We start from the raw sequence: 13650 nt of genomic DNA, 5'->3' as shown, positions 1-13650 counted from the left end.
CATTTATTTCTAGAATGTGGATTGGTATAGAGGGAAATAGCAGAAAGTTAAATTTGTCCTTGTCTGTGAAAATATTGGTTCTGCTAGTTCTCCTACACCAATCCATATGGCTCACCCTTTAGAAGAAGGACGCCATCCTGTGTAGCATCACTACTGAAATGCCAGATAATATTACTGTCCTGAAGTGATGGTTTACAGTATACCTGGTATACTGCGCCATCTTTTCATTTTTCGCTCATTATGAATATTCTTAAGGGAGGAAGACTGGATAAACCAGGGCTATAACAGCCATCTTCCTTCATGTCTTCTCTGTCTTCATCTAATTAATCAAATCAATGTTTGCACAGTGCTTTGAAAAACTCACAAAGCACTACGTAAGTCTTAAGTCTTATTCATCTGCTGGCTGGAAGGGTAACTCTGAAGTCTGGATTGGCATAGTGCGAACTAGCAGAACCATAATTTACAGGTAAGAACAAATTTACCTTTCAGACTCATGACGAAGAGATCCACTTCATGTTACTCCCAAACAAGGAAGATCTGGTTCATCGCTTCCTGCTCCGGGAGATGACTTGGGAGGGTTTATCTGTGAGCAGCAGCTGCCTTCTCTGCAAGGTAAGTTGCAATCAGGAAGATCCTGTTTGACAGGAGCACCTAAAGGCTAAGTATTCCCACATGCCTAGCTGAACAAAGGTCTCGTGGGTTAAATAATTGGCTTCTAAAAGTTTTGGATGGCACCAACATTGCCACTTGACATTTCAGACTTGAAACTTTTAATGGCAAAGTGATGCTACCAATTCTTGAAGCGTAAGGATACTATGCTGATACCTTGTGTGTGAACAGTACCCCCACAAAAGGTAACGCCAGAGAAGACAATGTGCAAAATCGTTTAAAATAAGAAGTTCAAAGCAAAGCACTGCCACCTAGGGTAAAATCCTGGAAATGCTCCCTTAGAGCAAATTATTTATTTATTCATTTATTTTAATAACGAAAGAAACCAAAAGAATGAAAATATTTCAGCTCAGAATAAAATTCAACTAGAAGAAAGACTAAAAAATTCTTAACTTCAGAAAATGTGCATCTCATTAGCAACAGAGTGGAAAAGAATAATTACTATTAATTGTACATTAAGTTGTACATTAAGTGGTACTGACAAACGACTCAAAGCACTGTACTTGCTTTCATTTCTAGGAATGATTTGAGCTAAAGGCAAATATACAAAAAAGGAAAAAAAATGAAATTGGAATGCAGGTTAGCAATGAGCACACTGTATGTTACTAAGCTGTAACACAATATTAAAAACATTAAGAGTTTTCATCCTTGCATCAGCTACTGCTGTGTGTCTGATTAACTCAATTTGACAAAAAAAAAGCTGCAAGGTGCACAAACTGTAATTCTGGTTTTGTCACAGGCTTCCTATATGACATAAACCAAAGCAGCTTCTCTACTTCAGTTTACTGAACTATAAATTGGGCATAGTTGTACTGTTGCTAGTGAGTTTCATTAGTGTTACTCAACACTGAAGTCTGGAATGAAGGTAACAGGGAAGTACAAAAACCACATTAAGGGCATCAAAAGACTTTGAAATTAATTATTCTCATACAGAGAAAGAAATAGAGAGAACTTCAAGATTTAAAAGTTTTAATTCTAAAATATAACTGTTTTAAATTGAAGAGGAAGTAAGTCCCCAGGCAAAAAAAACTTATGTGACAAAATTACATCAGACCTGAAACACTGAAGTATGCCAGGTTATTAAAAAACCAATCAATAAGCCAAATCCCACATCTTATAATTCCCTTAAGTTTTCTTTATTATTGATCCCAATGTTCCCTATCAAATATCCATACAGATATACCCAGTATAACAAGATACATATTTTACCTAGTAACAAATTTAAGGGTAGATATGTCATGATTTTACTTTCGATTCAAAACTTTTGTTTTGAACAGAATAAGCTTTATATATTCAGTCTCGCAGACACACACAACATGTGCATGGAATCCATAATACAGATGGTAAACAAACATCAACTAATACAAACTTTTATGAATCAAATCAATATAGTACACAGAAAGCATAGCAATAATCTTTCCAGACAGACAAAAAGAGTATTGTTTCTTTTAGTTATCAACAGAGAGTGGGGGAGAGAGAGGAGTTTCTAACAAAAGACTACTAATGTGTTTTCAGATTCTGACTGGTTTAAATAATATATTTTTCAAAGAAATAATTACAGTAAAACTAAATGCAAATCACACTTTTGAAACACTAACTAATGTCCACCAAAGAAGAAGAAATCTCCAAAGGAGACTGCAGGAGTTGCATTTTACTTGCATAAAAAAGGAAACCAGGGACAGAAAAGAAACATCATTCAGGCTTAGTAGCACTGTTGCCATGTAGATTGTGAAAATTTTCAAGGTAAAATGTGAACATTAGTGTTGTATTTGTTTACATTATCGGTGTACCTTTCAACTTAATGAATGAAGTAGTAAAAAAGGAAGATACAACTCCTTTTAATATGGAATGTTATAGCATAATTTAGAAGTGACCTAACTATTGTAGCTGTATCCTAATTAAGGATGCCATACATCATGAAGCATTTGTTGTTATAAGAGCACAGCCCACGTTATCAAACAATACCTTTTGATACGAACTTATGAAATTACTTCTAACAGCACGTACATAACTGTGAAAGCAAAGTGCAAACATGCTTCCTTAAGCACGTGGAATTCGATACAAATTCACGAAGCTCTACTAACGCAAGGCTCTGTCCGGGGCAATAGTTAAGGCCTCTAAGCATAAAGGGTGCTATTCAGAAAGTGCCAACTGCCAAGAGCTCTCAACTCCTACTGATTTATGAGTTGACAGGGCTCAGCGTGAATTCCAGAACTGGACAGAAAATATGTCTCTCTTTTCCCTTATGGACAACTTCCAAGAAACAAAATGTTTGTTTTGATTGCAATTTTCATCAGATAATTTTGAGAAAAATAAAACCTTTGTAAGAGGATGGAACACTTCAACTTCCCAAATAAAAAAAAAAGTATGCTGAGAAAACACTTTCTGTCAGAAAGTTTTTACTTAAGAAACAGAAAGTACTAACAATATTTTAAACAAGATCTAATAATTGGAATTTAACAAACACATTAAAGACAGATGCTGCTAAATATTTTCCTCATCCCCTAATTACATTCTATAATGACTGAGGACTTCTTGTCTGGAATTTTTGTAACTCTAAAACAAAGAAAACCAACCTCTTTAATTTCAGATTTATAAAAAGCCTTCGTTTTCCTCTATTTCTACACTACCTGGCAGCACAACTGACAGGGACAATCTGACTAAAAACTAAGAAAAAAATCCCAAATCTAAATATGTAACCAAAAAATCAGTTCAATATAATGGAGCAAGTCTGAGTCACCCTAAAAAACCTTTTGTAACTTTTTCTAATATTGTCTGACCTGGTTGGTTTGATGCTCTGTCGCGCATTCGATGATTTTACACCTTGTATGTGACAAAAATAACTTCGTAAGTATTTAAGAGTCCTCCTTTTACTTTTTTCTTTGTTTATGAGAGTATGTATGATGCGAGTAACTGATAGTGTTCAGAATGGTTTCAAGGACAGATAAAATCAAACATACCTATCTAAAAAGTAGTCATACTAACACAGTTTACAATATAAGTTTTATAGTCCAAGGCCATGAAACATCTGGATATGAATGTTTTGCAAAAATTAATTCAAGAATTAACATGGACTCTCTCTCTCATGCACACACACAGAAGAATAGCACATATTGAAAAATACTTACGTGTTTAAAACAGGTAACAGGAGCTGCTGTAAAGCTATTGCTATTGATGTAGTTACCCCAGCTGAAACCTTCCACAGGGACAGCTGCTAAGAGAAAGTTATTTTATTTAGGAAGCTTCTAATGAGTCACAAACCTTATATTACCGAGAATTTGTTTCAACTCTGTTTATATGCCATTACCTGCTTTAGTCTTTGCCTGGTTTTGTAAAGTTGCTTGGTACTGAGCATATGCTGCTAATTTAGCCACTAATGGTTGTTTTTGTAGAACTTTAGCCTTCTTTGTCGGAGGTTTACCCTAAAACAAAAAAAAGCTAAGTAAATAAAGTCTTTCCAAACTCCCATCAGGAAATTTCCATAGGTCTGTAGCACATCTCTGGCACATTTAACTAAAATTAGAACAACACAGAATGGAAGTTGACTAAGTATCACAAAACTACATATAATATTAAATAAATTTAAAAACCAGTAGCAAAGAATGTCCAAAAGATGACTTTTGTACTAGTATTCCAACTTGAACAGCATTATAGATTCACTGTAGTTTACCTGAAAAAAAGATATTTTTTAAAAGCAGGTCAAAAGGAAGAACTTTTAATCTAATTTATACCAATGCAATTTCTTGGCATTTGTTGCAATGAATTTGAGATAAGATATAATGACATTTCTCTCTCTTTTCTTGAATGTTACAAATATACCTTCATGATTATTTGATTAATATTTTAAGTGAACAGACCAAAACCCATTTTGCAAATCTATATAGTTAAGAAAACCCTCACAACCAAAACTAAACGTTTATGCTCTCTAAAGCCAGAAAATATCTTGGGTATGAGATGCATGGAATTCCAAGTCACTACATATGTAGACTGAAGATTTTTCCTGATCTTTTTCTTGCAGAAGGGCCGCTGCAGCAGAAATGAAATAAGGACTCAGTATTCTCTCAAATTTGCTCTGCTGAGCAAAGTAATTTGTTCATGACTGATACAGTTTTGAGTTTTGGCTTAAAAAATCACTCGTGTGAAAATTTTAATTCGTTAAGAAATTTGACTTATCTTAAAACATCATGCAAGTTTTACAGATGTACATGTTTTACAAACACAACTATAATAAGTATATAAAGAAAATGGTGTCTGTACCGCTACCTGAAGTCTGGCCAGAATGCTGGCCTTCTTGGAGTTCGATGAATAGCTTCTAGAGCATGACACACTGCAGAAGCGTTTTGTTTTAGAGTAAAAAGCGTCACGGACACCAACCATTCCACACATCTCGCATGTAGCTAATCAGAGGAGAGAAAAAGCCAAATGTTAAGAGTGTAATGAAGACCTCAGTAAAAATTCAGAACAAGGACAACATAAGGAAGGTCCTGTAGGTGGCACCACCAAACAGTTTCTTAGGGTTTGACCCTGAAGAGAATGACACAGAAAGATAACTTAAAACAAGAATACCACCACAAATCTCAGTGAAACAATAAGAACCTCAAGTTCATTGGTGAAAGGGTGCCTCCTTTTTGCTCCCTATTAATTTTAGCACTGGTAGAAGTGAATGACCCAGCTAAATCAGCTAAAGCCAATTTCTGTGTTTTCATGGTTCTCAAGGAAATGTCTGCTTTGAATCTCGGCCTGTCAATCTTGATTTCCTCTAAATATTTAAAACTTCCGACCTGAAATAAAACCAGATCTCTTTTTTGAAGCATAAATTAGTATACCCAAAGTACCCTAGCCCACCAATATTCTCTTCTAGCTTCAGAGGTTGACAGCATCACCAAGTTCTTCCATGATGAAGACGACTTTGTGACCAACTTAGGCCAATGAGACAATACCAAGATTCTACCCAGAGAGCGCTCTTCTAATCACTAATGATTTTGGCTAAAATATGCTTTTACCATCGAGGAAAAGAATCTTCCCTTTTTTTATTTTTTGCAGTATACTCTAGCTCACAGCTAGTGGGTAGTGAACAGGTATACACTGACAGACTTTATACAGTAGCAGTAATGAAGTTTTCCTAGTATAAGAAGAAATAATTTTAATATATTGTATCTATAACATAAAGGGTAGAGACAATATATGCCCAAGTGTAGAGAGAACACACTGACATTTTCCTCAAAGCTCAAAGACATGAGAACATACACATGCATGTGCATGTAGATATAACACACATTTGATGGTAGGGGCGGATGTTCCCATACTGTTTCTTTCCTGACAGATTCCATTCCTTTCCTGGAAAGGAATCTCATTTCAGTTTAGCAAACACCTCTCTCCCAAACAAACCAACCAACCCCAACCCTTCAGCTGTTTTGGTCCATTTTTAATTGGGACCAACATTTGCGATTGGACCCTCACAACTCACACCACAGGGGGAAAAACATAAATATCAAACTCTTTGTACTCATGCACCACACACTTACCCATGCCAGATTTGCCATCTGGGTAAGTATAGACCTGTCCATTGTTCTTTATAATTGGGAGACTGGACGGCAAAGGAGCAACCTCCTCTTCACTCTCATCTGAACTGGAGCTGCTGCTGGTGTCCTCACTACAACTATCATAACCGTCAAACATCCCGAATGAATCACGTCTTTTCCTTTCCGCTCGTGAAGAATGTTCTGTCTAAAAATTAAAAGGAAACAAACAACAAAAAACCCAAAGAATAGCAGAGCATTCTGAATGCAAATATTTCAAAGTCAAGCTTAAAAAGTTTCAAAGGTCAAAGTCAGCCTTCAAAAGTAGATGTACTAACAAACTGCTCTATCAGCACAGAGATATGAGCCATATATTGCCAATTAAATTAGTATTGGTATAGTCAAAACCAGCCAATTTTTGGTATTGTGATATACAGGAAGAAAAATCTATCTCATGATCCACTGAGAATACACAGTAGCAGTCCATACATTTCTTTTTCTCCGTATCTTCAGAGATCATTAAACCTGATGTGCTGAATAATGACAGCCACACAGATCTTATATGCAAATGGGCACATTCCAGATGGCTGCAGCCAATTTCACTAAAATTCATTCATTTGAGAAAGCTGGGCAGAGAAAAGACAGTTCAACCAAGAGGGCACTTTTTCCACAGGAAAAGAAATGAGAGTGTATCTCTGCTCTCATTGGCTTGTAGGGTTATCAATAAATCATTCAGCTTCCCTATGATTCAGTTTCTCACGTGTGAAACAGGAATACCTCTCTACCTCACAGGGATGTTCTGAGGATTAATACATTAACAATTATGAAGAGCTCAGTTACTATGGCAATAGGGTCTGTATAAATGCTAAAAGATAGAAAGGTGACTAATTTGCCACTGTCATATATGAAAACTTGTTACATAATAGTTTTGCTATAACCAAAAAATCTGAGGTCAAATAAAAGCATACAATTTTGAAGAACGCCTAACAGTTAAGCAATTTCCAGCAAAGACATTAAAGAAGTATAAACAGTAGATTAACTGTTGTCTTTTTTCTGATGCACATCCAATGCATGCATTTTAATACAGTGACAATTTTAACTTTATTAATATCTCACACAGCTCTACTGAAACAAGGCTACTGCTACGTGAGCTGCCCTCATTAAGCTAAAGAAAAAAATTCAAAGTATTTCCATTATCCTTCACAGTATCTACTAAGTTTGAAAGGAAATAACAGATAAAGAGAAGACAGAGAAGCACAAGTTAGGAGAATGAAGTACAGCCAAGAAAACAGAAAAAAAAAAATTAAGAAAGCCTTTGCCTCTACTTCCTTTTCCAAGAGCTAATTTTATTTAAAAGTCATTGTAGACAGAAAAAAAAAAAATATGTGATCGGACTTTTCCTTCTTAAATTGAATTTGGATTCATAGCTTTAAGATTTCATCACAGTAATTCCCCAAATCCCTTTCCTAGAGAGTATATGCCTGAACATTTTTATTGTTGGATCTCATCTGAGCCTTTTTCTGCCATGCTATCCCTTTATTGTAATATTCTCTATTCTCCTTTGCAATCTGACTAAATCCTATTATAGAAGGATTTCTTTATAGTTAAAAAGGAAAACTGATTTCCACACTACCCAATCCTAGCATCCAATTAAAAAAAAAAAAAAACCAAAAAACCAAACAAAAACCAGTAAGCACAAAAGGTTATGCAAGAAGGTAAACAAATTTAAAACACTTAAAGCAGCTCTGAAACAAAACAACAAAAAAAGTCAGTGTAATGTTAATTATGCACACATTCCTCAGCCAGTAATTAAAAAATTATATTAAAACCAATCAAAACTTAGGATAAGGCATAACTTGACAGGAGGAAGAACTGACATCTGCCTGAAGTAGGTACGGTAACAGTCGCAATCATTAGAGGAAACACTGAGCAATGGCAGAACAAAACCTAGTCCTGACCTGCACTGGTGACAAGTCTTACCTGTACACTATTACTGGCTATAGCCAACAAGACGCAAGATCAGTTATTTGTTTGTGTGTGCACGTGTGTGTAGATTAAGGCAAAAGTTGAGCACAACGTTGCCATGGAGATACAGTGTTCTGCGAACAGTGCCAGTAATTTACAGATCAGAACGTGAAGACTAGTCATCTTCCTCAAGATTTCATGAACTCCTTAATGTCTCACAATATTTAACCTTCCTTGACCTCAGTCTCTGCTGAGAAATAAAATGCAATACCATATTAACCATTCACAACAGTAACACCAGAACACCGTGATGCCTTCTAGTATTATGGATAGATACTAGTGGTGTTTCAGAGCCCACAGGCAGGATCTCCTTCCTCATTCACTCATCCTCCATAAGTCAGCTGATCTGATTTCACTAAGAGATTAGGGCCTTGCCCCACATAAAGGAGGACTTCAATCCCTTCGTGGAGGCTGTAGTACAAGGTAGTCTTGGGACATCCCTTTTCCATTCCAGACTGGAGAACTCTGGACCCACACAGCAGTTCTGCTTTGCCCAGTACTTTGCTGGCAGAGGTCTGAAACGCTGTAGCAGAAGAAGGAAGATAAGTGCAGCCCATTCCCAGTCCCTCCAACTCTCAATGCTACAAAAGAGAAACTATAGCCAGCACTGCTCCCACTGCAAGGGAAGGTGAAAGAAGAAATGGGAGGTTGGAGGCAAGATGAAGGACCAGTGGCACAGAAGGGAAGACAGGCTGCTCTAGGCAAGTTGAAGCATGGTGCAAGATTACAATTGCAGATACCATAATAGCACAGTTGGCTCTTTTTTGTTCTTCTTTTGCATTACATATATTTAAAACCTCAATATTACTGCCAAGCCCAAAATATCCATGAGAAAGAAAATGAAGATGAGAAAAAAAAGTATTTCCACTTTCTATATGGAAAGCTGGGCCCTCTACTAAGAAAATAATTCTTCAGCATTATACAGGTTCCTAAATAGCAATCACCAAGTTTGTCGAGTTTAACTACACTGTCAAAAAAAGTGTCATATAGCACCTTTCCATTCACTTTATATTTGGCCAAATTGTTCCAATTCAGGTTATGAGCAACTCAAAACAGCAGCTTTGCTTACTGTTTTAAAATAATACTGTAGTTTTTATAAAACATTTTTATCCAAGCTTTTGCCAGAAGATGATCACGTTTGCCAGATAATTTATGTAGGACATTGTTAATCTTAATTTATAGTTGTTATCTGGATTGTAATTCTGGGGAAAGTACTCAAAATATGTTTTGTGAGACTTGGAAAAGGTCCAGTTTTGCAACGAAAAAACCCGCAAAGCACTTCGTGCGCAGAAGTCGGTGGAAGTTAGGGAAGATGATATGCAAATACCTATGCTGGAATTTTGCTAGAGCAGATCAAACCATTTCTATTTTGATAATAAACACCACTAAGGTTCTTTTTAACTCATGTTGAGAGACAGCATTTGTAGAAACAAGTGAACAACACATGGAATCTCTAATAACCCTTCCTGCAGAACTTAGTCGGGGTTTGCAAAAGAATAGGACCTCTAACATCTGAAACAGAAAAAAGTTGGGGTACAACTCCTAATTCAAAGGTCAAAAATGGCATCCTTACAAAAAGGACAACATATGCCTCAAACACAACCACAACTGAGATAAAGCAGCTGCTTCGGTAACAGCATGCTGAGTTCTTGTAAGTGATGAGCAGCAGTGTGCCGTATCTGCTGACTAGCTATATCTTGTCTGACAAAAAAGCACCTAACCATGGTAGCTACAGGACCTCTATGAATGGAAGCCTCAGAAAGAACAGTTTATTACGCTGCAAGGTGTTCCCACTGAATTTTGAGACACTGTCCATGAGAATGCAGTCCTTCACCCAAAAAAGCTACCAGAGACTAACAGTAGCAGTAACTTGATCTAACAATTACAACCACTGTAAGATCAATCCATGTTTCACAAGACAGGCATAAAATGTTTCCTACTCTTAGAAGCTGGATTTAGCACCAAAAATCATGCTGAGGAGGTTACCTTTTCCTCAAAACTGAACCAGATCGGGGTTCTTCACCTTCTAACAAATGAGGGAATAGCATCTTGCCTATCTGCATGCTTTGAGCAGGAGTCTGGCTTGCTGTAAAACTTAGAACCTTGTAGCTGGTTAATACCAAAAGAGCAGTAGCTTAAGTAACTCAACCACTAAGAAAGAGTCTACTAGTACACTAAGCAGAAGCAATGCACAAACAAAAGAACAAGACAAACTTTTGGGCATACTGGCTAAGGCTTATTTTCCTAATGAGATTACCGGTTCCTCAACAGGAAAGATTTTTAGACAGAGCAGTCTAGGGTAAGTGGGACTGGCAAATAAGCCTGTACGACTATTTGCTTGGGGGTTTTCTTGCATACTTTTCTTTATTGAAGGGATGGGTGGAGAAAGGAACTCTTAAGAACTGCTTTCTTATTCTGCCCAACTTCCCATTTTCCTGTTCTTCCTCTCCTCCCTGTGAATACTTGGCAACAATGTATTTTAAAGAAATACTCTTAATTAACCATTACACAAGGCAAATAGTACAATAAAAGAATATAGTTAAGGAAACTGGTTTCCCTAAAAGCAGGAAGGCAACTCTAAACAAATATGAAAAATAACTAGTTTCTCACTCTCTTAACATATAGTGTTATATAGATACAGTTGAATTTGGTCAGCACATTATAGCATACATTCTTTGAGCCTAATAGCTACTCTTTCAGCATAAAAAGTTGGTCACGAAGGCTGAACAATGCATGGCCAAAACACAAAATAAAACTAGCTAATGTTAATCAGACATCAAATACTTACTCAGGAAATTGCTTTAGTGTCTCAATGAAGACTATGCTCAAGTATTGACAAAATTTATGACCTTTTTTTTTAACTTTTTTTTTTTTAACAAAAATTTATATTAAGTGTTTTGAAGGCGAAAACTTGCTACAAAAAATTCCCCATGATTAAGTAACCAAACTTCTTGCCGCCAAGTAAGTGCATCTTGGCCAAAGGAGAATGATCCAGAACAGTCACAGAAAGGTTTCAAACCACTCAAAATGCTTGTTGTTACTAGTGAATCAATTTGGTGCTTGAATTCAGAAAGGTAGCAATTTAGAGCTTTGAGTACAAGAGCTGTAGCTTAACAAAGGCCTACCAGCACCTATACAGATAGGTATCACTTTCTATATACAGATCTAACCCCCAGAAACATGACAGAAGTATGGACAGATGGTATTTGAGGCCAAGGTCAACAATGAGGTCACCACAACCTTCAAGCCAAGGGTCTGTGATAAGACACACTTACTTTAATCACATATCCTTAACAGATTGTGCATTTCCCAGAGTGTATTTCCAAGTTGGTATTACATTTGATGCACAGCTTTTGTTTTCAAAAGTTCACTAATGTTTTATGCTACAAGCTTAGTTGTAGCTCTGGATGTTAGCATTAAGGAAACAAAACGATGGAACTAATTTATTACAACTCTTCTGAATGTAAGCTGGCCAAAATAATTTGCTGTAGTAATACTAGCTTACCCCCTGTGGAACTGAAGTCTAATTGTGCCTCATAGCATGACAAAAAAAGAAAATTCAAACATGGTACCAATTTAAAGAAAACATACTTTCAGCTTTCATTAAAAACAAACAAACAAAAAAAACCCAAAGCTAAACATCTTGGGATTCCTGGAAATCAGAACCAACCAAACTTACTTTTTTATATAAGCAACTCACCTCTATCTGGAAATGTGCCTTCCACTCTTATTATAAGTAAAATCTCTGCTGGAAAATTACAGAAATGTTTTTTCCTGTCTCTTCATTTGCTATGTATGACAGCATTTTGTCTGAAGCCAGTTTCTGCTGTTTGCCAATGGTTTTGTCCATAGCCTCTTCCCCAGGGGGTTTCACACAAGAGGGGAGACTCTTTCATAAAAAAATATATCAAATTAGCAGGCAATTTTGGAGGGGGTGTGTGATGATTAATATGTGAAATATCTGAGTTTTGAGAAAACTGAAAATCTGTTACAAACTCCATTATGTTTCTACAAAGCCCTTACAGCAGTATCTGGAAGAGGCAAATATTTCACTTTAAACACTGTGTTACCATTTAAAAAAAAAAAATCAATTTAAATGTAAGAAACCAAAAAACAACACCAACCCAAAACCAAAGTCTTCAACACCTGAATTCATTCCATGTGCTCGGAGCCAGATTTGGCATAATTCCACACCCAGAGTGGACTGACTTACCTGAGAAATGAAGGTATGCAGTAGTAGTTTGCAGAAGGTATCAAAAGCTTTGCTAAATTAAATCAAATTTTAGAAGGTAAGAGAAACGAAAGCCAATGAGAGGGAACTTTTGTCCCTATTTTCATTACTGCCACAGTCATCTAGCTCTTTTGGGGAACCACAATGAAGAGAATTTTTACTTTCAGCCTACAATCCTTTTGCACATGCACAAGCCTACACACTCTCAAGAACAACACCTAAACTATTCTTGTGACATAAACAATAACTTCCACATAGGAGAGTATATACGTCTGCTATGTTTCTCTATAGCTTACATTACACACTTCCTCAAAATGATCCCTAGGCAGAAACAACAAGTAAAGCCTACTAACCTACCAAGTTTGATTACTTTTTTAAAAGACTACATTGTTTTAGTTCCCATTTAATGTTCCAGATTAGACTCGCTCAAGCCTTTTTATTCCATTCCTTACAAGTCGAAATTGGACTGTTATAAATGAATACAACAAACAAATAAGTAAATGCAGGTTTTCAAACGTGCAAAATAATCTTAATTTAAAACACAGAAGACTGCCCTGCAGCTTTCAGTCTGAACTGGTTTTAGATGTGAAAAATCACAAGGGCTGCCACCCACATTTTAAATCATTATTTTAAAGTGAATTACTTTTTCACACGCAGTAGTTTCTACCATAATCACCATATGTTTGCAGTAAGAATCTTTTTTTTAAAGCCATACTGGACAGAAATTGCTACAGTTTAAAACATTTCAGCAACAACCTGAAAGTGAAACTGGTTTCACGGGTTTACTGTTCTTCACATTAAGAACAAAGTCACAATATAAACAGTCATAAAAATTATACAGAGGGGGGAACTGGATGCAAAGAATCCTAAACTTTTGAAGTGTTAATATTAAAGAATACTCGACAGCACTTAAAATGAGCTCGACTGGAAAACTAAATCTTAAAGGCTTTAATTACAAGAGGAAGTTGCTGAAAAACCAGCACTTCAGTGGACCACTATGAGAACGCGTATCCGAGTACGCCTGTATCGCTCAGTACGAGATAACCCGAAACGTTTTACTACCGACCCTGACTGCCGGCAGGAGGAAGGAAAAAAACCCCAACCCCCGGACAGCCCGGGAAGGCCGGGGGGCGCGCAGCGCTCCGCCAGCAGACGGGATCACAACAAAGGGGGAGCCGCCGCCGTCCGCCTCCACGTGCCCGCAGC

General features: G+C 36.7%; 1 protein-coding gene across 1 annotated transcript in view; it reads right to left on the bottom strand.

The window, feature by feature from the left end:
- MBTD1 (mbt domain containing 1) overlaps window positions 1–9659 on the bottom strand; it is a 32376-nt gene extending 22717 nt beyond the window's left edge. Inside the window, exons 1-5 of the mRNA XM_009576700.1 lie at window positions 9541–9659; window positions 6195–6396; window positions 4933–5066; window positions 3977–4091; window positions 3798–3880 (exon numbers count right to left, since the gene is read on the bottom strand). Coding sequence (XP_009574995.1) covers window positions 3798–3880; window positions 3977–4091; window positions 4933–5066; window positions 6195–6348 — 486 coding nt within the window. The 5' untranslated portion in view covers window positions 6349–6396; window positions 9541–9659. The remainder of the gene's footprint in view (window positions 1–3797; window positions 3881–3976; window positions 4092–4932; window positions 5067–6194; window positions 6397–9540) is intronic.
- Between the last annotated feature and the right edge of the window lie 3991 nt (window positions 9660–13650).

The sequence above is a fragment of the Fulmarus glacialis genome, unplaced genomic scaffold (assembly GCF_000690835.1).
Source record: "Fulmarus glacialis isolate BGI_N327 unplaced genomic scaffold, ASM69083v1 scaffold21314, whole genome shotgun sequence".
Classification (NCBI taxonomy): domain Eukaryota; kingdom Metazoa; phylum Chordata; class Aves; order Procellariiformes; family Procellariidae; genus Fulmarus; species Fulmarus glacialis.
This window is presented reverse-complemented; position numbering and strand designations above follow the sequence as displayed.